The 24,572-nt window shown below is 56.3% G+C and overlaps 9 protein-coding genes across 9 annotated transcripts; 5 read left to right on the plus strand and 4 right to left on the minus strand.

The window, feature by feature from the left end:
• Window positions 1-919: 919 nt before the first annotated feature.
• On the minus strand, window positions 920-2,439 carry L226DRAFT_534706 (Maf1-domain-containing protein). The gene has a single exon (XM_067680735.1). It carries the CDS (start codon window positions 2,157-2,159, stop codon window positions 1,110-1,112), a length of 1,050 nt encoding a protein of 349 aa, XP_067535701.1. The 5' UTR covers window positions 2,160-2,439; the 3' UTR covers window positions 920-1,109.
• Window positions 2,440-5,557: 3,118 nt separating this feature from the next.
• Window positions 5,558-6,431, plus strand: L226DRAFT_612783 (alpha/beta-hydrolase; the record flags this gene model as incomplete). Its single annotated transcript, XM_067686428.1, has 3 exons — window positions 5,558-5,763; window positions 5,826-5,840; window positions 5,876-6,431. The coding sequence occupies 3 exons, from the start codon at window positions 5,558-5,560 to the stop codon at window positions 6,429-6,431; spliced, it is 777 nt and encodes a 258-aa protein (XP_067535702.1).
• Window positions 6,432-6,688: 257 nt separating this feature from the next.
• L226DRAFT_570795 (phosphate transporter) lies at window positions 6,689-8,893 on the minus strand (the record flags this gene model as incomplete). Its single annotated transcript, XM_067684473.1, has 10 exons — window positions 6,689-6,723; window positions 6,783-6,901; window positions 6,973-7,231; window positions 7,293-7,548; window positions 7,612-7,994; window positions 8,053-8,283; window positions 8,349-8,465; window positions 8,520-8,578; window positions 8,635-8,688; window positions 8,754-8,893. The coding sequence occupies 10 exons, from the start codon at window positions 8,891-8,893 to the stop codon at window positions 6,689-6,691; spliced, it is 1,653 nt and encodes a 550-aa protein (XP_067535703.1).
• A 1,255-nt stretch (window positions 8,894-10,148) lies between these two features.
• L226DRAFT_486140 (sterol-binding-like protein) lies at window positions 10,149-10,910 on the plus strand. The gene is made up of 4 exons (XM_067677145.1): window positions 10,149-10,281; window positions 10,352-10,429; window positions 10,488-10,742; window positions 10,797-10,910. Exons 1-4 carry the CDS (start codon window positions 10,252-10,254, stop codon window positions 10,821-10,823), a joined length of 390 nt encoding a protein of 129 aa, XP_067535704.1. The 5' UTR covers window positions 10,149-10,251; the 3' UTR covers window positions 10,824-10,910.
• Window positions 10,831-12,218, minus strand: L226DRAFT_486145 (dihydrodipicolinate synthetase). The gene is made up of 3 exons (XM_067677146.1): window positions 11,855-12,218; window positions 11,519-11,800; window positions 10,831-11,460 (listed from the first exon to the last, which is right to left on the minus strand). Exons 1-3 carry the CDS (start codon window positions 11,975-11,977, stop codon window positions 10,924-10,926), a joined length of 942 nt encoding a protein of 313 aa, XP_067535705.1. The 5' UTR covers window positions 11,978-12,218; the 3' UTR covers window positions 10,831-10,923.
• Window positions 12,219-12,378: 160 nt separating this feature from the next.
• On the plus strand, window positions 12,379-15,801 carry L226DRAFT_55524 (uncharacterized protein). The gene is made up of 6 exons (XM_067683048.1): window positions 12,379-12,878; window positions 12,952-13,447; window positions 13,505-15,042; window positions 15,101-15,300; window positions 15,360-15,488; window positions 15,540-15,801. Exons 1-6 carry the CDS (start codon window positions 12,545-12,547, stop codon window positions 15,630-15,632), a joined length of 2,790 nt encoding a protein of 929 aa, XP_067535706.1. The 5' UTR covers window positions 12,379-12,544; the 3' UTR covers window positions 15,633-15,801.
• Window positions 15,802-16,455: 654 nt separating this feature from the next.
• Window positions 16,456-18,149, plus strand: L226DRAFT_486149 (uncharacterized protein). The gene is made up of 6 exons (XM_067677147.1): window positions 16,456-16,552; window positions 16,629-16,742; window positions 16,804-16,977; window positions 17,058-17,110; window positions 17,176-17,257; window positions 17,334-18,149. Exons 1-6 carry the CDS (start codon window positions 16,498-16,500, stop codon window positions 18,065-18,067), a joined length of 1,212 nt encoding a protein of 403 aa, XP_067535707.1. The 5' UTR covers window positions 16,456-16,497; the 3' UTR covers window positions 18,068-18,149.
• Window positions 17,965-20,961, minus strand: L226DRAFT_580879 (uncharacterized protein; the record flags this gene model as incomplete). The annotated part of the gene is made up of 10 exons (XM_067685540.1): window positions 17,965-19,027; window positions 19,085-19,171; window positions 19,241-19,570; window positions 19,625-19,651; window positions 19,984-20,020; window positions 20,315-20,324; window positions 20,400-20,493; window positions 20,552-20,596; window positions 20,656-20,752; window positions 20,813-20,961. 10 exons carry the CDS (start codon window positions 20,959-20,961, stop codon window positions 18,266-18,268), a joined length of 1,638 nt encoding a protein of 545 aa, XP_067535708.1. The 3' UTR covers window positions 17,965-18,265.
• Window positions 20,962-21,911: 950 nt separating this feature from the next.
• On the plus strand, window positions 21,912-24,228 carry L226DRAFT_462458 (uncharacterized protein; the record flags this gene model as incomplete). The annotated part of the gene is made up of 4 exons (XM_067675722.1): window positions 21,912-22,536; window positions 22,589-23,521; window positions 23,579-23,769; window positions 23,824-24,228. The coding sequence occupies 4 exons, from the start codon at window positions 21,912-21,914 to the stop codon at window positions 24,226-24,228; spliced, it is 2,154 nt and encodes a 717-aa protein (XP_067535709.1).
• Between the last annotated feature and the right edge of the window lie 344 nt (window positions 24,229-24,572).

The following is a 24,572-nucleotide window of genomic DNA, read 5'->3' on the forward strand; positions in this document are numbered from 1 at the left end:
CCGATATCGATGCATGTATACCTTCTTTACCTTTGACCGCCATCTCCTGCTCTCCAAGTCCAAGCCTCAAGCTCGCCCTGCTTTTGTGCTCGTAATGCTAGCCCTTGTCCCCGACAGAACGTACTGCTTTGCTATGAACCTCCACCAAGTCCCGTGCGTCTTGCCTTGGGAACGCACGGGGACACCGACATGCGTTGAGAAATCGTTGCCAGCGAATGCACGTCGTCCCGGTCAGCCACGCAGCAAGCCAATGCCCTCGAAGCCTTCATGCTTGGGGCGTCACATTTCCGGTCCGTACATCCCAGCCTTCTCGCCTTCGCACATGAGCTTCGATTGATTTTACCGCTCTCCCAGATGCAAAGACATGAGTTTACACGCGTGCACGTTTCTCAGGGATCCTGAGATGCCCCGGTACCTCTACGACAGAAGCTCCGCACAAGCGTTTCGCCCTTGTGTAGGCCCAAATGCGCCCGGACTTATGAGCGTTTACATCCACCGTCTTGTGGGTCATCTCCGCATATTCGCGCGTAAGAATGCCTCATGTGCTACGTAAAATGACGGGGGCGTACTGCTCAGCCGGCCGGACGAAGGTGGCAACGCACCGTGGGGTGAGTCATAGATGGCATCTGAGATGCTGGATGGGCGGGTATATGTACCCAGCCTTCGCCAGAATGACTCGCTTCCTTCCCCCTCATTGATCCATTAGCACGCTCACTCCGCCTTCCTCGCAAGCAGGCTAGGTAATGCTTCTTGCATACAAATCAACGAACAGTCCAGTACACTTGAACGAAGAGAATCCAGTGATAAGTATGCGAGACTACGGAACTCGTGACGCTCAACATCGTTCCCAATAATAAGGTACGCAAGGGAGAGGGATATCTGGGCTATAATACACACGTGGAGGCTGACAGGCAAGCATAGGTGGTAGGTGAAGCGGGGAAACATATTAAGAGACATGGCAAGACGGAGTACGTGGTCCTCGTTAATCGAGTACGCATACTGGAGTGTGTTATGTCCGCTATGACATATCTGTCAGCCGACTATATGGTCCCAGCCGTGGGATACGCACCACAGGTTGAGCTGAAGAAGGTGGCTTCCTTCCCGATATCTTACGCGTTCGCACTCACACTTAGGCCCATCGCCCGCGCACCGGCACCAACCGCACCCTCCCAGCCAAGGAATCGTTCGTTCGACACCTTGCCAGGCGACCCATAGGCGACTTCGCGTTCCATCCATGGGACCAAACCGACTCCCTTCGACCGTGCCCATATGGAGATGAAGAGGATGCGCTTCATCTTGCGGTTGAGGAAGAACCAGTGCGAACTCCATAACAGTGCGCCGCGCCGCCGGGGTCGGCCATAGGGTGGCTCGTCCGAGTCGTCGCTCGAGCCAGTACTCCGCCGACGCGGCTGCTCGTCAACGTCGTAGTCGTCGAACTGGAACTGGGTGTCGTCGTCGCTCGACTGCTCGTCTCCCACGGACGCGATATCATCCTCCTCGTCAGAGTAATCGTTCGCGTGGGGGTCGAACTCGATGTCGGGCGTGTACGAGTATACCTCACAGTCCGCGAGGTCGATGTGTTTATTGAGACACTGATAGAGCGAGGGATGGGTGCCTGAGATGGCCCGCGACGGTGCGCGGGGGCTCGGCTTGACGTAGAACTCGAGCGGGGAGGACGATGTGGGCACGGACTTTGGGAAGAAGTCGGACGACGCAGGTGGGTAGGAGGAGTACGTACGGGGTGCCTGCAGGCCAGCGGGGCGCGGGGATACGAGGGTGGTACTGAGGGCGTTGAGGACGCTCGCACCGCTTTCCTCGCGGTTGAAGTGGTACGGGCGGACGTCGGAGAACTCGTGGTCCGGGAAGGCGACATTAAGGGTCGCGATGAGGAGGTAAAGGGTCTTTCTGGACTGGCTCTCCTGCATAGGCCCGAACGGGGTCATCTCGGACTCGCGGTCGAGCGCCATGTCGGACGGGAGTGGAGGTGAGTGCGAGACCTCGTCAACGTACGCGTTCTCGAGGTTTCGGAAGAGCTTCTTGTCGCGGTTGGTGTTCTTGCAGCTGTATGCCTCGATGCGGGTGTGGACGGAGCACTCGGGCCCCTCATGGGTCAGCGCCTGCGCGAGGCGCGAGAGGTCGGGAATCTCAATGTACTTCATGGCCGTAGGGACGCAAATGGGGTTTGGCAGTGGTGATATGATGCTATGAGGTGCGTGTAGTAGTCCTATATGCCGACGCGTGCTGCGGGAGGATGCTGCAGCACAGAGAACTCAAGCTCGAGATTGGCGGTCCGTCGGGTCGGAGGTGCTGCGGTATTAACGGCACGATACAGGTGGACGCCGTGGGACGCGACGTGAGTGCGTCGAAGGGCCTTGGTGAGGAGGGGCCGTCGGCAGGAAGAGAGATGCTGGAGGGTCGGGGACGAAGAGGCGGGGAGGGTGGGAGAGGCGTGTGGCCTAGCCGAGCGCCGCGCGGGAAACGAGCCGCCGGACGTCATGTTGATCCCCAGTTTGGCTCTCTCCGATCTCCCGTGCACGAACGCGCTGCTCTTCGCTCTCGCACGTTCCTCGAGTAGCCATTTGCATTTGTGGTGTGCTACTCGACGAGCTGATCTTTGAACGCCTCACGCGGGTGAGCCAATTTTTTTGCAGGCCTCCTAAAGGAAAAATGGGAACTTGAAGCACCACCCGGGGCTTCGCACTGCCTCCACGACTCGCGCTCTAGCCTCTGTACCAGTCTGTACCGCCATTCATCGACGCCTGGCTGATGGGCGGTGGGTACCAGGTTGTCCCTATGTTGGTCATTATATATTCTCATTTTTGATCTGTGTGAAACAAGGCCAGGGGCGGGAACCGAGAAGCCAACCGCTGTCAGAATAGGCAAGCTTGTTGGCGGCATCATCGGAGACAACAAAGCATAGAAAGTGATGTGCTCCGGCAAGGACGAATATTACAGCTCTTTGCGAAATCAATGTCGTTCGGACTCCGACGACGCGCGCGCGAATAATTCCAAAAATTCGAAAAAATCAAAAGCCGTGTCTGCACTGTTCACAACTACGTACTCATGTTAGCTGCACCAAATCACATGGATCGTTAGAGCACCTTGGGAACTACATGCTCAGGAAGTTTGAAGGGAATCGGACAAGAATTGAGGACGCAGCGGGCGAAGGAAGTCGGCTATGCACTGGTAGCAGGAAGCGCCGGACACCGCCCACCTCGCGCCACCGAGTCCCAAGTCTTAGAAATCAGTTGCGCCTCTTTCATTGACCTTGTACCCTGGCCCATTCAGTTATAAGGATTTCTTGGACAACTCTTCAAGCCTGTGAAGTCGAACGAAGGTAGTAGATGGCTCCGTTCGTGAGATAGCGCATCCAGCTCATAATGTATCAAGCCGTCTCCAAGGCGCAATTCTGTGCTAACGAGGCTCAATCGAACCACTCAGGTCTACTGTAGTACTCATTTGCACCTCTTCCGATTAATCCTCACAATCAAGAACGCTGTCTATCTGTGGTTATAGACAACAACATCCTGGCGTCAATTAGGCGCCTATTGCGAGAATTTATCGCCGCGGTCAGAGACAGAGATTTAGACATGCATCCCACAGATTCCTATGACTTTGGTCTCTATACACACCTTAGACAAAACTGCGTGTATATGGTTACAATTTCAGTGACCAGCTCATGAAGAAGCGAAGGCAAACTCTGGCCATGAACTGGTGACCTGCTGGAGACTCAGGCCCCATATCTCGTCATCCAGCCATGCTATTCGCCCCGTTCAAGCTCGCAGGCAATTTGGAAGCATACAGGGTGGGTTCTATATCATTAAAGTGGGAGCAACAGTGCGTTCATTGGGACGTCTAGAATTTCTCGAATTTTTCGAATTAATCGCGTCGTTTGCGCGCGCGCGTCGTCGGAGTCCGAACGACATTGATTTCGCAAAGAGCTGTACATACAACGTTGAGAGCTCATACGACTCGGAGTCGACCAATACGGCGATCTTAGGACATCCTGGACGCTGATTGAGCACTCAGGGAACCTTTAGGTTTTAGCAACCGCAACTTACCGTAGTCCAGCCGTGTCCACGCCACTATTGCCATTGAGCTCTGCACTCTAGATAGAAGGAACGAAGCCGGAAGGGCAAGAGGTGGGGAGCGGCAACGCCTGTTACTTTGATGGCCAGCTTATCGCAGTCGGCGGAGTTAGAAACATGGAATCAGTTTCTTGATCTCATCTAAGCGGCGCCACAAGAATCTACGCGAGACACGATTGACGAGCCGTGTCTAAGCGAGATGGTCGTGGTCTCTCTGTGTCGCGCGTCCGACGCCTCCCACTTTGCGAGCCGTACATGTTCTGTACATCATCCAGGCTCCGATTTCTCATGATATTAGATCTAATTGTCTATATCATCAACAATAGAAACCAAACCAAATGAGAACACTTGTCTAAAGGTTGCGTTGCTCGTAAGCACCTCGGGCGCTTAGATGTATTGTGGGGCACAACATTGCGCGAGTTCTGCAGTCCGCTATACACGCCTTCATGCCATATTCTTAGCACAAATCGATTCAAATATGTTATTGCTCAAGATTTTCCGTCTCAAAATGAGATATCATCGCCATTTGACCACCGTACAGCAGCTGGTACAATTCGACCAGCTTACATAATCCACATAATCCTTGATTTCACCACCTTCTGCTCATCCCCAGGACAATCGGAATGGACAATTTACTCGATTATATCTATTGAAAGGTTGCGTGTACAAGATCTCCCAGATGACAAGCATTTGCGGACTGCAGAAAGGGCAGACCATCGCAGAACTCGCATCCATGACAAGCGGCTGCTACGCGGCGTATCTCAGATGCACTTCGGAGTTCGGCAACTCGGCAGCCCAACCCATCTCATCTCTTGCGCCGGAGACGCCTGTCCGCGCACTAACGAAATCTCGCAGGGCGTTGCCCCTCCCCACAAGAGGACCGGAAATAACCGCAAACTTATGAGGCACGTGAGGAACGCGTCGCGTCGGTGGCTGGCGGCGTTGTGGCGTTGACTCGGGAGGACCGTCATATGGTCATGGAGGAGTGTCAATAAGTAATGTAGCTATAATTGTTGAGTGAGTACACTCTTACGAGGTCTCTATCCTCGGGCTCATATCTCATCATCCCCTCCTTTGCGCGCTGTTCGAAGGCTCGGGAACGAGCAGTGAGGCTTCGGCCCTTGCTCTATTCACTTTCATGTCATGACAAATTGACTAGCGGGTATGAGCGGGTATGCTGTAGTACACAACAATCGCCAAGTTACCTCGGAGACGATAGACCTGATCGGGCTCCAACTCCAGTTTCATACATTGCAGCTTGCGCGCCCGTCTGACTGATCCTCCGAAATCTCGGGATGCAGCGTCAATTTGGAAGTAGGTACACTTATAAAGGGCTGGGCAAAAGATCAGTCCTGCAGTAGCCGTCTTGGTTTTGTTACCGTGATCATGCCCTCTCAGGAACGCATCCTGACCTCCACAGACGGGCCGCTGGAGATCCGTCCAAGCCCGCCCTGGTCCTCATTCACGGAATGTCCTGCACCGCGCTGGGCTTCGAACACCAGTTCGTAGACCCCAACCTCTTGGCCGATTTCCATGTAGTGCGCTACGAACTTCGTGGGCACGGACGCAGCGACAAGCCGCTCAACACCGAAGCATACGAATCTGTGCGTTTTGCGGAGGACTTCAAAACCGTATGCGATGCGTTCGGCCTGAACAAGCCGTTCCTCTGGATGTGGTAGGTTCGAAGATCTTGTCCCGCTTCCATCCAATGCTGATCTTGTTTGATGCCTTTTACAGGAGCTTAGGAGGCAAGTACGCTCTAGATCATCGCGTCATCGTAGTTGCAGCATCTCTCACTCACTTGCTGCTCCAGGAACCATTGCTGTGGATGTGATCGCGGCATATGGCCCTGAATACCTCTCCGGCCTCCTCTACATTGGGGGCGGAGTCCTCAGCACGAGCCACATCGAGACCTGCATCCAACCCTCTCTCGGCGCACTTATCCCCACGCTCCTCTCCGACTCCTCAGACGACATGACAGCCGCCGCGGAAGGGTTCGTCGACTCTGCTGTGGGTACCCCGCTGCCATACTCCATCAAGCTGCAGTGGATGGGCGGGTTCATCGCACAACCCCGCGCCACGCGAAACCTGCACATCTCCAGGTTGCAGCCGCATGAGGTGTGGCAGGCGAAAGCGAAGGCTGTTCCGGTGCTTATCATCAACGGGAAGGAAGACCAACACTGCGTGTATGAGAACATGATCGCGATTGCGCGGACGGTTTACGACGATATTGAGGTGAAGCTGTTGGACGGCGTCGGGCACAGTCCGCACTTCGAGAGTCCGGCAGAGGTCAATGCCCTTGTACGGGCGTGGACGAATCGTGTTCTGTGGAAAGGTGCGTGATCGGCCGATTTGTCAAAACAGTATTGACCGACGACGTCGTCAGCTCTATGAGTTTCCGCCTTGTATCATGTATATCATTTATTCTTACATTGTACACATCACTATGCGCAACTGGATGATATGCTACGCACGCAGAGGTCGCATAGCCCCCGATTCTGGTACTGGAGCGGCGCCGCGTCAGTCATGGCGGTATTGTCCATGGGAAGCAAGAAACACAACTACTGTGACGTGCTCGAGTACACAGCGGGCCATCGAGGTCAAGCAAGCCTAGATTTCTCGTTATATGCGCTCTCTACGACGTATGAGTTAGGTCAAATCTTCGTCACAAGACATGTCGGGTTGCGCACGTACCATCTATGAAACTATCTTGCTGCTCATTTGAAAGTTCTTCAAGTGTCAGCCGCTTCCCTTCCTTCAGGACCAATGTCGACATGGCCCCGGTCAACATGAAGAACGCGAAGATTTCAAGCCTGCGAAGTCAGTCTTGTGTGTCAACTTCGTTCTTGACCATATAGTACGGCGCACGATTGAATAGACTCACAGATGCGGCACGAAGGCGTTTGGTCCTCCGATATTAACCAGCTTTCCGAAGCCGACCTGGGAGACGACCGCGCCGAGCTTGCCGCTTGCCGCCGCGATCCCGAATGCAGTCGAGCGATAGCGCGTTGGAAACGACTCTCCAGGGACGACGCCCACCGTCGAATTGGGCCCGAAGTTCGAGAAGTAGTTGGAGAGACAATATAGGAAGACGAACACCTTCCGTGCGGCAGCGGTCGCCGTGAGCGGGTGGTATGCAAACCCTGCGTAAGGAACACGTCGTACATGCCTCGAGAGCAATATGGAGAGCAAGGATATACGCACCCATGATGAGGTAGAGGATGGTCAGCATAATGAAGCCCAGCAGCTGAATCGGTATGCGGCCCCATTTGTCGACGAGGAAGAAGGTGGTCCAGACGCCGGGGATAAGCCCCGCGACCGAGAGGATGATGTTGCCTACAGAGATATTCTTCAGGTTCACGTATACAGCCTGGCTGCCCTTCAGATCTGCGCTTGGAGATCCAAACCCAATGGCCTGGAGAATTATCGATGTGTTTAGGCCCAAGCCATAGAACGCGACCTGTCCCAGAGCGCATTGTCCATGTCAGAACTCGCCCAGTATCTGAGATACTGCCACACTCACATCGATCGCGAACCAGGAGTAGCACATTCCTAGAAGTGGAACGAGGTTCTCCCTTTTGCTGAAGAACTTCACGAAGTCCCTCTTCGTCGCCTTCGGTGCCCGGACCCGCTCGACCACCGCATCAGGGTCGATGTTATGTGTCCCCAATGTGAGGAAGTTGTCCACGTCCCGCGCAGCCTGACGCACGTTTCGCTCCACGTCCACAGTGAACCGAGGTGTTTCGGGGATCGTCAAGCGGAAGTAGAGGGCGACCGCACCAGGGACGCAACCAAGCCCGATGAGGAGACGCCACATCGCGTCAAGGTGTGGCAAAACTAGAGGATCGTCGCGCAACAGGGAAGACTTGTATGCGGAGACGATGACGAAAGAGGTCAGCGCGGCAGCTACAAAGCAACGAACGGGTGAGTGCCGTCGATCGATTTGATGACTGGCTATATGCACCTAGCTGACCCCACCCCTGGTTCGCCCCGACTGCAACCATCATGCGACCTCGTATCCTGGTGGACGCGAACTCGGAAGGAATGACGGACGACAAAGGGTAGTCCCCTCCAATTCCCACCCCAAGGATGAATCGCCAGACAACTAGCACTCCGATGATGTTTGCAGCATGTGCCTGTCCCGCCATGGCTTGCCCGAAGGTCGCGACGATGATGAGCATCATCTCTATGCCGTCTAGGATCGGTACGTAAGCCATCTCAATGATCAGAGCAGAGAGGAAAGGTGCATGCGGTACATACACATGCGTTTACGCCCGAACACATCTGCCAGCCATCCGAAGAGTAGCTGTCCGAACACAGTGCCCACCGGGGATGCCACCTTCACGCCCAGATCTTGGTTCGCACTAAGCTTCTGGTCTGTGATGTGGTTCGGATTGTGGTGAATGGGGCAGGTTACGGTGAGCTACTTACTATGGCCGTATACATATCCTAGCATGACAGCGGCAATGTTGATGGCGAAGAGGTCGTATCTGAGAATTCATCTCTGAGCTCGAGTGCACACATAAGCGGATACAAAGGAACCTACGCATCGGTGAAGAACCCGGCGCCTGCGACAAGGACGACTCGAACGTGGAACCAACTGTAGCGTGGAGATATCGCATTAGAGTCGATGCGTTCAGCTAGATATTATCATAAGACACGTACGATACTTTGGCTTTGTCCACCTCTTCAAGCATCTTCTGCCGCCTCTCGTTGAGGTTATACGTCCCAGAACTTTTAGGCAGCACAGGAAGCTGAGTAACCGCAATGCCAAGTGGGATTTTGCCTTCTGCGGAGGGAGCCATGACAGGTGTCGAAAGGGGGGGAGGGTACGTGCCGCCGACCGGCCAAGCAGTTTAAGAACCAGAACTTCAAAGGTTCAAACACTTGATTGAGCCAATCCCGGGTAAGTATATAGGACCAGATCGAATCTCCAGCATCGTCGAGGAAGAGGGGATGCCCAATTGAAGGAGGAAGATTGAGCCTACAAGACACGAAGACTGACGGTTCCTGGCACGTTTGTACGAGCATGGTAACAATCCAGAGACAGCTTGGGAAAGGGAAGCGTGCGGATAGCAGCCGTTATGATCCAGGAGTGACCTGAGGATTGCCCGTGACTTGGGAGCCGGAGTGACTTGAAGCATCAGAGCAACCGATGAGCAGCACGAACGACCTGGACTGAGAACTCCGAACCCTCGATGTGTTCCAGTTCTTGCCCGTACATTCACGGAATCGGCCTGTCTGAGAAGTCCTAGTCAGGGGCCGACGAAGTTCGACATGTGAGCAAACCTTACCTCTCCCGGGTGCTCTCTTCTCGGGTCTACAATTACCTCCGGTGTAGACACCGACGAGCACGGCCTCTGACTTCATGGTGAAACTTGGGGAGGTCCGCTCCAGAGTGGGCGCAAGTGTTCGTCGAACAACGAGGCGGAGGCCAGGATCCGAGAAGTACTTCTGAGAGTCGGTTTGAAGCATACCTACGAAATTCGGACCGTCCAATCACATTCGCCCGGAGATGTGCACCGTTGTTTGCGCGTAAATTTAACTACTAAAGCTGCCAGATCTTGGAACGTGCGGTTCTATGATGGTGCTCGTGAGGCGGCTAATAAGATCGGGGTGAACATTGCAACTTGAAGGTACCCGTAACATCACTTCAGTAATACTCACCACATGGCTCTTCCTCTGGTGCGTCGACGTCATGTCTCCCCAGGTTTTTCCAACCAGCGATTGGTCTCGCGACCTTCTGATGGGAGGGGAAACTAGTCAATCATGCGTTGACGGACAAGCAGCACCACCCGGGGTTCAAGTTTTCGTCGAGTACCCGGGTTGTACCGGGAGTAATTGTGATCACATATTCGATATCTATCTGCAGAAGTGCCTGTGACTTGTATGGAGCATGACATGTAGTGAATGCTTGAATGAGCTTTGCTTACCATGACTGGAGGTTGTCGCGGAACGAGGAGTCACTAGTCACTGTCGGGAGGACAGGTACCCTAGACGCTCGTGATGTTGGTGAATATCACATGCGAACAGACTTCCCCATGATCGCATACATCATTTCAGTGGGAGACCGCTGGCATCTGCTTCTGCTCCCGCGCGCACCGTATATAAGTCTTTCACGCCCTCTGCTACCCCAGAAAACCCCACATTTCGTCTGTACACCATGTCCGACATCAAGGTCGAAGGCTTCAAGGTCTGTCCGTCCCGCCTCATCCGCCACGCTCCAAGTCGCCAGGACATACGGGGCTCACACAACGTCACAGGCCTCTGAGATCCTTGCCGCGCTGGCGGAGGTCTTCAGCAACTACAGCGACCAGGAGAAGAAGTCGCAGATCAAGAAGGTATATTATCCAAACCTCTCGCTGTTTGCATCGGCTGACAGCAGCGACGGGGTTGCAGACGAACGGCATCTTCGAGATGCGCGTGAAGAACGCGGAGGGCAAGGAGGCTGTCTGGACAATCGACCTCAAGTCGACTGGTTCGGTGTACAAGGGCGCGCCTAAGAGCAAGCCCAACGTCACGATCATTATGTCCGACGAGACCTTCACCCAGCTCGCGGAGGGCAAGCTCGACGGCCAGAAGGCCTTCATGAGCGGTAAGCTCAAGACGAAGGGCAACATGATGTTCGCGACGAAGCTCGACGGCATTCTCAAGGTGCGTAATACGCGTGTCAGGATCGTAGCGGGTACTCATCTGCATCCCCTCCAGGCGGCGAAGACGAAGGCCAAATTGTAAGATTGGTGTTGTCGTCGCTATCCATGTTATGGTATGGTCATTGTATTTCGGGATACCCACAATCATACTATTACGCATAACCCAAACCCTTGCGGTGCTCCTACAAAGACTTCTCAAACGCGATCAGCTCCTCCAGCTTGGCACTCGCCGACGGACCAGCTGCCTCAAGGTCCCGGGGCGTAAGTGGCCCCCTCACATTCGTGCTCCCGTACCCGAAGTGCTTCGAGACCACCGCCTTGATGCCAGCAATGCTTCCTAATTTCTGTAGTTCCCAGTCCGCATGCCCCAACAGCGCCTGCAACTTCTGCGCTTCCGCCAAATTTCCCTCCTTCCACAGCCTATACAACTCCGCATGTGCCTTGGGGGCAACGTTCGGCAAGGCTCCGATAATACCTGCGCTCCCAACGACAAGACCCTGGAGGAACACGGAGGAGGAACCTGGGAAGGCAGCGAACTTGGATGCCGGGAGGGACGAGGTGAGTCGGTTCAGCTTGCCGACATCTGCGCAGGAAAGCTTGGTGCCGACAATGTTCGGGTGCTCTCCGAGCAAAGCGATGATGTCCGAGTCAAGGTTGAGGCCAGCCGTCACGACGGGGAAGTTGTAGATCATGATGGGTATAGGTGACGCGTCTGCGACCTTGAGATCGCGAAGATGTTTTAAGACCAGGCGCAGTCAACACTAATGCAAGACGTACGTCGCGATAGAACTTCAGAATCCTCTCCTTGGTCATCTGCGTCGGCCATACGCCAGGAGTCAAGACCAATGCATGGCTCGCGCCCGCCTCCTTCGCGTCCACGCAGAGCTTCTTCGTCTCCTTGGTCGACTGCCCACCAGTTCCTGCGATGACAAGCACATTTTGGAACCCGTTCTCGTCCAGAGTCTCGCGAGTGATACGAATGGCTTTCTCGCGCTCGTCGTGGGAGAGATGTTGGGCCTCGCCGTTGCTACCTTGGACAAGTATGCCAGTAACGCCACCCTGGATAGATATGTCAGGATGTCGCAAAACGGAGCATAGCATAAGAGTATATACCTGTGCTAATCGAAGGACATGCGCCTTGATTGCGGGGATGTCCAGCTCCTCGTTCTCGTCGAAGAAGACCACGGCAGGAACATAAATTCCAGGTGGAGGAGGAACACTGTTCGCAGCAGACATTTCGCCTCAAGTGAAAGACAAGCGTGGAAGTTGGCAAAGGAGATAACAGAGCTACCTAAGACCACAAGTCAAGGATATATATCGGATTCGTATCTCATCGCGATATGAGAACGGTGTGACGGAGGCCCGGCGTTCGTGATCATTCGCAAGACATATTTGTGTGAGACCAGAAGATGCGGTAGAGTTCAGCAGTCGTGTAGCCTGAGAGTACGAGTATTCCAGTCCGGAGCATGTAAGCTAGCAATCCAAACCAAGGTCACAGTCCAGTCAAAGGAAACCGGAGGAAGTTCATTCAGGCTCCGAGTCGCAACATCGTTCTTCCGCAGCAGGAATTTGAGTCGGCGCTTGACGTGTCATGCCGACCGACCGCGACGCGCATCGCGTAAAGCACTCCGACGTCTTCAGCTTTCTCCACCATTCTGCTCCCCGGACACTCTCGTTTGCTGCTCAACAGCAGCGAAAACTTGCTCTATACCCTCGCGGGCGACTAGGGTGCCACACCTACTGGACTAGGCGACCCAGAAGACTTATCTGCGTCAGGTCCCTCCGACCCGGAGAGCGCGCAAGATGTACTCGTCCTTCCGCCGTCGCGTCTCGTCCGTATTCACCCCGCGCAAGGCGTCGACCTATGGAGCAGCTGCTGTAGCCTCCGCGGCGGCGGCGCGCAACCATATTGCGTCGTCCAGGCCAGTCCATAGGCAGTTTGCGACGTTCATGACAAACACTTCTCTCCGGAGTCGCTCTCGGTATGGTGTGTCCCCGTCGTCCATGCGGCATGTCCACGTCCGCGCGATGTCGTACTCCTCAATTCCTCGGTTCGTGCTTCGTGCGTTCAGGGTCCCGGTCGCGACGGCTACCGTAGGAGCGGGAGGATTCACGTACGCAAACTACAAGTTTGAGGGTGAGTAATGTTTTCTGTCGTGATAGGTCGCGTTACTATGCGCTCGCATATGCTCACAAATTATGCTTGATAGAATTCAAGAAGAAGTCAAACGAGGTGTTCTCAACTGTGCAGGACACTATCACGGATGTTTTCGACACTGCGTCGGATGCGGTCAAGGCAGTCTCTGACCGAATGTCTGATGTCAAGCTGCCAGAGTTTGAGACCCCTCAGTTCCTGAAGGACCTATTCTCTTCCCGGGAGAAGGGACGCGGCCATAGTGAAGACGACTCGGGCTCATCGAGCAAACGACACCCTGACGGCGACGATGCTGCCGCTCTGGCAGCTATGATGGCAGCTACCTCCCTCTCTGCTGCCGACTCGAAGGCTGGTGACGACGATGTCACAGGCGATTCACGCCAGAACGGCTTGATGCATCTCACTAGGAAGCTCATCGAGATTCGGACAATGCTCATCAGCATCGACCAGAGCGACGCACTCAAACTACCAAGTATTGTCGTCATTGGAAGCCAGAGCTCCGGAAAGAGTTCCGTGCTGGAGGCTATTGTCGGTCATGAGTTCCTTCCCAAGTGAGTTTCCCAACGTATCCTATCTGGTCGTCCCGGCAACTGAACAGTTATGGGTAGGGGTAACAACATGGTCACTCGGCGACCCATTGAACTCACACTAATTCATACACCCCCGACAAACGGTCAGACGCTCCAGGAGTATGGAGAATTCCCTGCTCTGGGTCTCGGCAAGATCACCGACTTCTCCACCATCCAACGTACCCTCACCGACCTCAACTTGGCCGTCCCCGCGTCAGAATGTGTCTCCAACGAGCCCATAGACCTCCGCATCTACAGTCCCTATGTCCCCGACCTCACTCTCATTGATCTTCCTGGCTACATCCAGATCGCATCCATGGACCAGCCCGAAAGTCTTAAGGAGAAGATCGCTGGTCTGTGCGAGAGGTACATTCGGGAACCGAACATCATCCTCGCTGTATGCGCTGCGGACGTCGACCTTGCCAACTCGCCCGCGCTGCGCGCCAGCAGGAAGGTCGACCCGCTCGGTCTCCGGACGATTGGTGTGATCACAAAGATGGACCTTGTTCCTCCCGAGCAGGGCGCCTCGATCCTGTCTGGCAACCGCTATCCCCTGCACCTCGGCTATGTCGGTGTTGTTTGCAAGCCTTCCGGCAAGAAGGGCAATAAGGACATGTTGGGTACGCTTGCGAGGCGTGCCGAGCACGATTTCTTCGGTTCACACCGCGACATCTTTGGCAGCCAGTCGAATCTTATGACTGGCACTGACACGCTCCGGCGGAGACTTATGGAGGTGCTCGAGTCGTCGATGGCGTCGTCTCTGCATGGCATCACAAATGCAGTCCAACTGGAACTCGAGGAGACGCAGTACCAATTCAAGGTGCAGTATAACGACCGTCGGATCTCTGCGGAGTCATACGTCGCGGAGACCATGGACCTCCTGAAGGCCCGTTTCAAGGAGTATACTTCGGAGTTCCGCAAGCCCCAAGTCCGCGCGAAGCTCAAGGCGATGCTTGAGGAGCGCGTCATGGACGTGCTCGAGCAGTTGTACTGGACGGACAAGCGTGCTCCCGAGCTCTCTGCTCTCGGTGCGGACCCTCGGGCCACCCCGGACAGCATTGAGCCTTACTGGCGCTACAAGCTGGACGCCGCATCCTCGCTTCTCACGAAGTCCGGTGTCGGACGCGACTCCACCCTCCTCGTCGCGGACGGTCTCCGCGCCCTCATCGACTCCATCGCCCAGGGCGAGCCCTTCAACCACCACCCGCGCGCCGCCGAGCGCCTCATTGAGTTCTCGCACACACTCCTGCGCGAACGTATCGGCGTGACGTCCGACCAGGTCGAGAACTGCATCAAGCCGTACAAGTTCGAGGTCGAGGTCGAGCCGCGCGAGTGGGAGCAGGGCCGCGCGCAGGCCGTGGAGCTGTTCGAGCACGAGCTGAAGATGTGCGAGGACAAGCTGAAGGACATTCGGACACGCGTGGGCGGGAGCAGGAGGCTGAAGAACCTCATGGGATATGTGCATGAATTGGAGGAGAAGGAGAAGGAACGGAAGCAGCGCAGGTTGGCTGGCGAGGAGGAGGTCGTCCCGGAGATCCCTGATGATTACAGGTACCCCCCAGCACAGATCCTTGACGGTACGTCTATATGTTGCAGGGTTGGGTGGTCCATCTGACGCACAAGTTGCATGGGCAGCTCGGCATGCGATGTTGTACAACGACCGCGTTGGGATCCTTAAGCTCCGACTGGCCGCGCTCAAGTCCAAGAGGTGTAAGGCTGGTCCGGAGAACGACGTCCTCTGCCCCGAGGCGTTCCTGAACGTCGTCGCGGACAAGCTTGCCTACACATCAGCGATGTTCATCAACATTGAACTCCTGGACCACTTCTTCTACCAGGTGCGTTTCCTGCTCGGGCCGTCCTTTTCTTTTCGCCCTGACGCATGACCCATCCGCAGTTCCCTAGGGAGATTGACTCGCGACTGCTGTATGATCTCGACAGGAAAGAGATCGTAGAGTTCGCGCGGGAGAACCCCATCATTCGGAAGCACCTTGACCTGCAGGAGCGCAAAGATAAGCTCGAAGAGGCAAGTCCATGCCGTAATCCCTTGGAAGTCGATACTTACCCGTGTGTGCAGGTCATGAAGCAGCTAAACAGCTTGGCCACCCTCCGACCAGACGTACAGCCAACGCCGCGACGACAACGAGGGTTGTTCGGTGGTATGTTCTGAGTCCGATGATGGGTGCGCCTTTTGGCGGTGGATTGGATTGGTATGTCTGAGATATGGATTACTGTACTTATCCTTGTGCGTAGTGTCTTGTGTCGCATAATGCACCCCTACTCTAGTTACTCAATGACGTATAAACGGCTACAGAGGAGGCACAGGTCCAGTACACATGTAAGGCCGGGCTTGGCTTACATTGACTTAGGAAACCTTTTCCCGAGAATCACGGGATTGTGGATGTTCCAACGACGGCCCTCATTCGTCCAATCCACCAAGTGCCTGGGCCAAGCATACTCAGCGATAGCAGGATGAGACGATATGTTAAGTCTATGACGGTCGGGGCGCACTGAACGAGAAGAACGTGTTTTCGACCACTATCACCGCCAAGTCCTATTAGTACCCGCCTTTGGGGTTCCGGGAGGCACAACTGGCCGGCCGAAACCGGTCGATCCTGTCATTACAATTGACTATGTCATCCTCTCTGGGGCACTTACATACCCGTACACTCACTCGGAGATTGGGCACTCCGACTCTGCAGGATTCGGAATATAGGCATAAGCGTGGCTCAAGCTATAGACGATGCTTTTCTCCCCTCGACCGAGGTAGTTGTAGATATATATGCAACACGGCCTGCTGGATGCGAACAGACTGCGAACAACTTCCGGAAGCCTGCGACCCCACTCAGCATACACAGAACATCAAGCAGCTAGGCTCCTGAGACTGATCTGACGCACATTTGATTGGGAAGAGCAGTTGAAATCACCGAGCGGCTTCGACGGACTTCGTGTATATAATGGGCGCGTCTCAGGGAAATGCTGGGGAGCGGGCACCGCGGCGTCCACGCATCTCCGCACCTCTGCTCCTAACCACCATGGCTGTCGGGCTCGCCGTTGTTCTCCGGAGGTTCGCAGGGCTTTCTGCCACAGGTGCGCTGCCTCTGCTCTCGCGACTATGACGTTGTGCTCCCTGCTGACCTTCGCGCGTCCACGTGCCCCCCGCTAGACCTCGTTCGCGTCCTGAGCGCACGCTCGCTCCAGTACGCACCCAAGGTCGTCAAGTACTTTGTGCTCCTCCTCTTCCTCATCCAAGTCCGCTCGTGGCCGCTCGTCTGGCATTGTACGTGCATCCACCGCCCGTCAAAAGCTTGTTGCTGATAGTGTGCGCCACATCCCTGCAGGGGTAGTGTGGCGACCCGTCTTCGCTATACGCGGCCGATATCTTGTGCACCGGTTGTCCAACATCTTCTCTTCGGCGCAAGTCCGCAGACAGAAGAACTTGGAATGGTTGGAGGGGCTGTCAAAAGTTGGGTCGAACCCATTCGATCTGCAAGTCACGTATAGGACGTGGGCCGGTAAGTGCTTCCTCCACCCCGCTCGCGCGCACCGCGTTACCCTCCCTACCAGCACGATGCTCAGATATACCGTCATGCAGGTCCAGACGACTGTGACTTTAACATGCACCTGAGCAACTCATCATATCCCAAGGTACGTCTCCTCCCTTCCCCCACGCGTCGCGCGCATGGTCCCTCACGCACGCACCGCGTCCACAGCGCCTCGATGCAGCACGTTTCACCTTCGCACTCGAGTTCTGCCCCACCTTTTTCCGCGTCGGGGGATGGATGGGCCTCGGAGGTGAGTCCTCGCATCTCATCTCGCTTCCCCCCAAAGCACCAATATCCGCTGACACGCCTCCCCCTCGCGCGTGCAGCGACGCACTTCACGTTCCTCCGCGAGATCCCCATGTTCTCGCACTACGAGATGCGCACCAGCGTCATGAGCTGGGACAACAAGTGGATCTACGCCGTCACCCGCTTCGTGACCAAGCCCAAGAAGGGCAAGGGCAAGAAGGGCAAGCACGCTCCCGCCGAGTCCGTCGCGTCCGCCTTACCTCCCTCCGCTGAAGCCGCGCCCAACCCCTCGCTGCACACCGCCAACGGCGTCGCCGAGGGCACCTCCACACCCTACCCTCCAGCCTCCGGCACGAACTCTCCTCCCACCGGGGCAAGCGAGGGCGCGAGGGCTCTCGCTGCGCAGCTAATGGAACGCCCCGAGCCGGACGGCGCCCTCATCAACTGCCTCGCCGTCTCCGAGGTGTGCTGCAAGATCGGCCGCATCACCGTCCCGCCCGCGCTCGTCTTCGCCATCGACGGGTTCTGCGCAGATCCCCCTCAGGGCATGCAAGCGTACTCGCGCACGAACCCGCCGCCGCACTGGGAGACCGTACGCCAGCTGCGCGGGGACGCGCACGCCACCCTCGGGAGCCCGATCAAGGGCAGCTTGAAGGGACTTCGCGACTTTTACACCGGTGGCTGGCGCGACGTCCCCGAGGGTCAGCGCTGGTGGGAGACCGCTCTGGGAGCTGAGGTCGAAGAGCGCAGGCTCCGCGGCTTGCCTTGCATGCAGGCGTTGCGGAAGGGCATTGAGGAGGCCAGAACCATCTAAGCGGGGCATGGCCGACCACGTAAGTAGTAATAGACAGTTCACCACGGAGGTATGCTGTGTGTATATAAGTGATAGAGTGCATATAGATTTACTCAAATAATGCGTCTGTGGTGTACGCGACCATATGATATTGTCTACATGAAAAGTCCGTCCCAGACGGTAAGGTATAAGGAAGATTAAAACCCGAAGACGACCACCTCAGTTCTCCGAAGACACCTCTGCCCTCGCAATCCGGATCTCCTCGGAATCTACAGGCACAAGGCGTGGCACGTCCTCCAACTTCCTAAGATCGTCCTGGGAGATGCCCCCGAGCTCGAACAGCTCGTCAAGGTACTCCGGGTCCTGCACGACGACCCACAAGCTCTCCATATCATCCAGGCCAAGCCGTCTGGATAAGCAGCACGCCTGCACCTCAAACCGCTGCCAGACGTACGCAAAGCGCGCCGCGACGAGCGCGGTGACGATCGCGCCCCACTCGATCCTGAGCGAAAACACACCCGCGAGCGTGAAGAGGAAGATCTTGACGTAATCCGGCGCCATCTCGAGCCAGAACTGGAGGCGACGCAGGCCAGGGGCGGGGGGCGCGACGTAGCCCGAGCGGAAGACGACGCGATCGAGCTGGCGCGGGAACAGCAGGATAGTGCCGCCGACGGTGATGCACCAGGGGACGAAGAGCAGCACGCGGGCGAGGTTCTGGAAAAGTGACGACTCGCAGGTGCCGCCTGCAGGGGCAAGAGACTGTGCGGTCGGCTCGTCCATGTGCGAGAAGGTCTCTACGGCGGCCCCCGAGCCTGGGACGAGGGAGTCGAGTGATGGGTTGGGGGTCGTGTCCTCGGGCGTGTAGATGCCCGTGGTGGAGATGTTTGAGGCATCGCTGTGCATGCGCCTGCTGAGATGGTCCGTGGCAAAGTCACTGACGGTGTGCGACCGGACGAGGATGGACATGACCGGTCGACTCCGCTGAAAAGACTCGTGAGCAATGGATTATATGCGCTTTTGTAGACAAGCTTCACTCACCATCGTGTCTCTCCATTGGCCGGGGACGGCGCTGGAAGAGGCTGAGGCTGTGATGGCCTCACTGGGTTCCTCGAACTTGGGCATGTCCTGTTCAGACGGTCCTGTCAGCCATCACCAACTCTATGTATGCGGGTGATGAGTAGGTGCCCCACGTACCTTCCTCCTCCGCACGAGCGCCTTCACCAACGTCTTCGCCTTGCCTACCACACGCGACATCGTCCTGATCTTGGACGGAGACTCGAAGCCCGCCGACACGCCCAAGAATGGGATTTGGCGGGGACGAGGCGTGGTGAAGTCGTCCTCCGCTGCGGAGTACCGCACATCAATATTCCCCTGAGACGACCCCTCATCCATGTCCGAGCTGACCACCTCGATAACAGATGCATATGGGGAGTCGTTGGGGGTGTGGAGGGAGGCGGTCTCAGAGGTCATGCCCGAGCTGGTAGACATCCTGTCGTTGCTGTCGAACTCGTCCAGCGAGGTCGACTGCAGCATATCGTCAGTGAGGAGGGTTCACCAGAGGTTGGCGAGTGAACTCACCCAAGCAGCAACGTCCCTGGGGGCCATCTGGTAGTCCGTAGCCATCATAGCGAATGTAGAGCGATGAAAGCAAAGGGCGGGTAGGGTAGGCTGTGGGAAGGTGGGTATATGCGCACGAGGGTGGGAGGCGAGGACGCGAGCTCGGGGCACAAGTACTGTCGGCACCCGTCAGCCTCTAGTCGGCCGTGCGACGTCATCCGCCCAACTCTGGGTTTAAACCAGGTCGAGCGACAGGGAAGGCTGTCAGCATAAAGCGACCCCGGATCGCGTCACATTCCTCGGAAACGCCTGATGGTTATCCTTCCCGCCACCCAGATATACTGCAACATGCACCAAGTCAGTGTCGCCGTAGTACTTACTGTTTCTCCATCGCATTTGCTAGCCGCTTCGGAGGTCCTAATCAAGCCAGTCCGGACGATAGTCGCTTCATCCGAACTGCTTATTCGGTTCCCTCAATCAAGGGAACAAACGTTTGGGTCATCGTCCCGCAAGTACTGTCAGCCCAGCCTACTGTAAACATGCGCGGGCACGGAAGACGAAGATCGTATCTGAGTCGGCGGCCTGAGTAAGTCCACTTCGATACATAGCGAAAGATATGTCCAGTAATACATGGAGGCTTGGCAAGCAGGTCATTGCCTGTGCAATCTGGGTGCCGGGATCAAGCCAAGCAGACCGAATGAAAGTGCGTACAATCCTGAGGCTACAACAGGGCGGAGAAGTCAGTAACAGTGACGCGAGGCAGCGCAACGTGTGATCGGTGGAGAACAGGACATACCTGCTATTATACCCTCGATGTATCCCAGATCCGACCAATGTCCTAGCGTATAACTGAGCAGAGACCATCCAGCGACTATTGATGCAGTCATAATCTGAAAAGTTCAAGTCTGAGAATGCCTCAGAGCCAGATGTCGCTTCATGGAGACGCACTGGTATAACTGTCGACAGGACGCCTGACTGCCGCCAGTGTCGGTACTGTAGAGCAGAAGGGAAGTTTAACAGTGCTTCACGTAGCAGCCAGTATGGAGACTCACATTTGGTTGCCCACCCTGCAACAATGGCAGCGCCAACACGTACAGGAACAAGGAGACAGTGATGGCAGCTGAGAGTAGTGACATGCGCGCAGCGAACCTGGACAATCGGGATCGTCTTCGTCTGTCCGCGCAGCAAACCGCGACATGCTATACGCACCGACCCCAGCCCTGCACTCCGTTTTCTCCGTTCAATATACGCAGCAATACATGGTGGCTGTCGAAGTAGTATGTGATGAGACCACCGGGAAGCACGAACTTGAGTTGCTTGAGGGTATGACGCGAGAAAGCTGAGACGAGAGAAGACATGTCGGGCACCGTTCGCGCACAAGTTACTGGACAACGTCAGGGTAGTTGGGGAGCATGTACAGAATGCAGAGGCGAGCCCCGGACAGAACGTCAAGCTCAACGTTTTGAACTTGTCTCGAGCCTCGAGCTCGCCACGATCGACGACACACGCACTTTCACATGTCTCTGTTACGCGCCCGCGCCTTCATTGAGACTTATCGCGTTAACTGATAAGATTACGTTCGACAAGTCCCCTGGGCACAAATCACCCTGCGATACCGCACCTGCTCCTCCTCACCCTCCTCCACATACTCGCCTCGGCTGCAGCTTCTTTGTAGACCTCAGCTCGACGGTTATGCGCACAAGTGTCGCCCAGAGACGTTGAGGAGTTTTGCTTGCTTTTGGGCGTTAAACAAGGTGCGTAATCGGTGCCCTGCCCCACTGCGCCCAGAAGTAGCTGTGGAACTCGCAGTCTGTGTGCTCGACGGGCATGTTCACCCCGTTCTTTCTACCAGATCGCATGCTATAGCCCCGCCATCGCGCTCTCTCTCGACCATCATGTGGTCCGGCACTCCCAAGCTCGTCTTCGTGACCGTCCTCGTCGTGAACTGCGTCCTCTGGTCCCAGAGCCGTTACGCCCAGGTCGGCACACGATCATCTTCCCTCGCCCAAGGCCATGCCAAGCGGAGCGTGTCAGACGACACCGCGTTCGATCCGTTTCACACTTTGGTAACCGAGGTAAGTTCTCTCAACTCAGATCAGAGACGACTGCGAGGCCCATGGCCATCGACGGCGAGACGGGTTGGGGTGCAAGGGACCTCTGAGGTTCTTTGTCGTGCCCTTCTGCCAGCCGTTTCGTGTGCTAGGCACAATCAAGTTGCCAAGTCTTGCTCACAATTTCTCTGCAGGAATGCCATCCTCTCGCATTACCGCAGGACCAACAATGCATTCACGTCAAGGAGGTGTGCGACATGGAACGCACCTTCCTCTCGATTGGATACCTTGAGGACTACTTCTGCGCTGACCTAACTGCCCGCCCATTTCTCTTCATCGGTTATGCTCTCTGGCTTGTCTTCCTCTTCTCCACCCTCGGTATCTCTGCCTCGGACTTCTTCTGCCCCAATTTGGGTACCATCGCTCACCTGCTCGGACTTGACGAGAATGTCGCTGGAGTCACCTTTCTCGCGTTCGGCAACGGTAGCCCGGATATGTTCGCCACCTTCTCGGCCATGCGGTCCAACTCTGGAGGCCTTGCCATCGGGGAGCTGCTGGGGGCCGCGGCCTTCATAACATCCTGCGTGGTCGGCTCGATGTGCATCATTAAGCCGTTCAAGGTGGTCCGCGGGCAGTTTCTCCGAGATGTAGGCTTCTTCACCGTGGCCGTCACGCTGCTGTTGGTAGTCCTCTGGGACAGCAAGCTTGAGGCATGGGAGGCGGCAGCCATGATAGTGCTCTATGCCGTCTATGTCACAACCGTGGTTCTGGGGAGCTGGTGGAGGAAGAGGGAGGAGAATAGGAAGAGGTACGAGGCACTTGTTCGCAGCGAGTATGCTGAGGAAGAGCCCTACCATGATGAGCAACCTTACGTTGATGAGCGTGAGTTCAGCCAATTTGACGTCCTCGCCGCAACGCACTGACATCATGCTAGCCTCACCGACCCCTCCCACACCCGTGGACCGTCTCCAAGTGCCGTCTACATACTCGCGCTCGCGTTCTATCTCTCATCCTGATCCTCCGCGGCTCGGCATCCAAACGGACCTGCCGCGACGTCCACGCACGCGCTCTTCCTCTCCGTCGTCGTCGCCACCCCTCAGTCACATGCCGTCTTTCTCGCTCGTGGGCGCCCTTGAATTCAGGCGTGTCGTGTCGTCTCTGCAACGCGACGCGGCAGCGTCTACGCTATCTCACTTCGAGAGCCCACTGACGCCCTATTCATACCGTCGATCGCGACGCGGCACATCCTCGGCCTCGCGGTCGCCTATGCGCTCGCCAAATACCCACAACTTCGAGCGAGACCCATGGGACGCAGCGCTTGGAGTGCCACTCAATGAGCGTTCGCCTCCGCGGATCGTCGCGCCCCCGCTTCACGAAACGCCACAAGACGTAGGGGAGCTCACGCCCATACCGTCCATCTCACACACCCCAGCCTCGCCCACCGCGCTGTCCGAGACGGACGCAGAATCCCAGACGTTCGTCGCCGACACGCCACATTCGCGTGCGATGGGCGTCCTCGCGCACGTCGGGCACATTCTGTTCCCCACGCTGCACAATTTCGGGACAAAGTCGTTCTTGGGCAAGATCGCTGCCGTGCTCGCCGCGCCCGCGGTCATGGCACTCACACTGACGCTCCCCGTTGTGGTCACGTCGTACGAGGCTCCGGGGGCTTCGGAGAAGAAGCATGCGCATCCGTCCGCGGGTGCGGGAGAGAGCCGGCTGATCGACTTTGAGGAGGAAGGCATGGAGCGCACGCTCATTGCGGAAGAGGAGGTTGAGGAGGGACTGCATGACTTGCAGTTTAACAAGTGGCTTATGGCCGTGCAATGCTGTCTGGGTCCCTTGTTCTGTGTCGCTGTGCTCCTCGGTGAGTACATTCGTCTTACAGATGCGGATTTTCGCACCTGACTGGTGTACGCTGCAGATGGTGTGACGCACGAAGGCTGGCTGCTACTTGCTACAGGCGTAGCAGGATTCACCGCGGCCATCCTCGTATCCGTGTTTGCGGATGAAGGCCGTTCCCCAGCTGCGCAGCTTTCACGATGTGCAATGGGCTTCGTTGTCGCGGTGGTCTGGATCATGGCTATCGCCGATGAAGTCGTCAAGGTTCTGCAGGTACGCCACACGTATAGTTCTACCTCTGCACTCGTCTCACTCAGTCTCTGTCAGACTTTCGGCTTCATCTTCGGGCTCTCGGACGCCATCATCGGCATCACCATCTTCGCCATCGGGAACTCGCTCGCGGACCTCGTCGCGAACATGTCCGTCGCGGTCTTCGCGCCCATCATGGGTTTCTCGGCCTGCTTCGGCGGGCCCATGCTCAACATCCTCCTCGGCGTCGGCATCTCGGGCTCGTACATCGTCCGCGAGACCGGCGTCCCGTACCCGCTGCACTTCTCCCCGAGCCTCGTCATCACGGGCACGGGCCTCCTCGCGTTGCTGCTCGCGACGCTCGTCTTCGTCCCGCTTAATGGGTACTTCCTCCCCAGGAGCTGGGGCATTGCGCTGCTATGCGCATATACCTGCCTGATGGTCGCGAATATCATTGTGGAGGTGAAGATTGCGGGTTCATGAGAGATGGTGACATCCTACTCATCTTTTGCATACTGTCGGCGTGTTTTCGTTGGCTCTATCTATTACTCACATCGCACGCTCACATCTAGGTTAGTACGGACAAAGTAATGATGTATACGAGTATTTTTACTTTGCGCATAGAGGACTCCGAGTCGATCCACCCGCTGGGAGGTCATCGACGTTGCAATTCTCCGGCGTTTCGAGGAAGCTGCTCGACTAAATATGATATACCGCAATATCCGAGGCGAAGGTACCATGTGCCGTAAGCAACATCAAGATTCTGCGACTTCTAGCCATGCTTCTTCTCTCCACCCATGCGCTCTACCGGCGCGACGGTCACCAGC

Source organism: Lentinus tigrinus, assembly GCF_003813185.1.
Source record: "Lentinus tigrinus ALCF2SS1-7 unplaced genomic scaffold L226scaffold_11, whole genome shotgun sequence".
In the NCBI taxonomy this organism is placed as follows: Eukaryota; Fungi; Basidiomycota; class Agaricomycetes; order Polyporales; family Polyporaceae; genus Lentinus; species Lentinus tigrinus.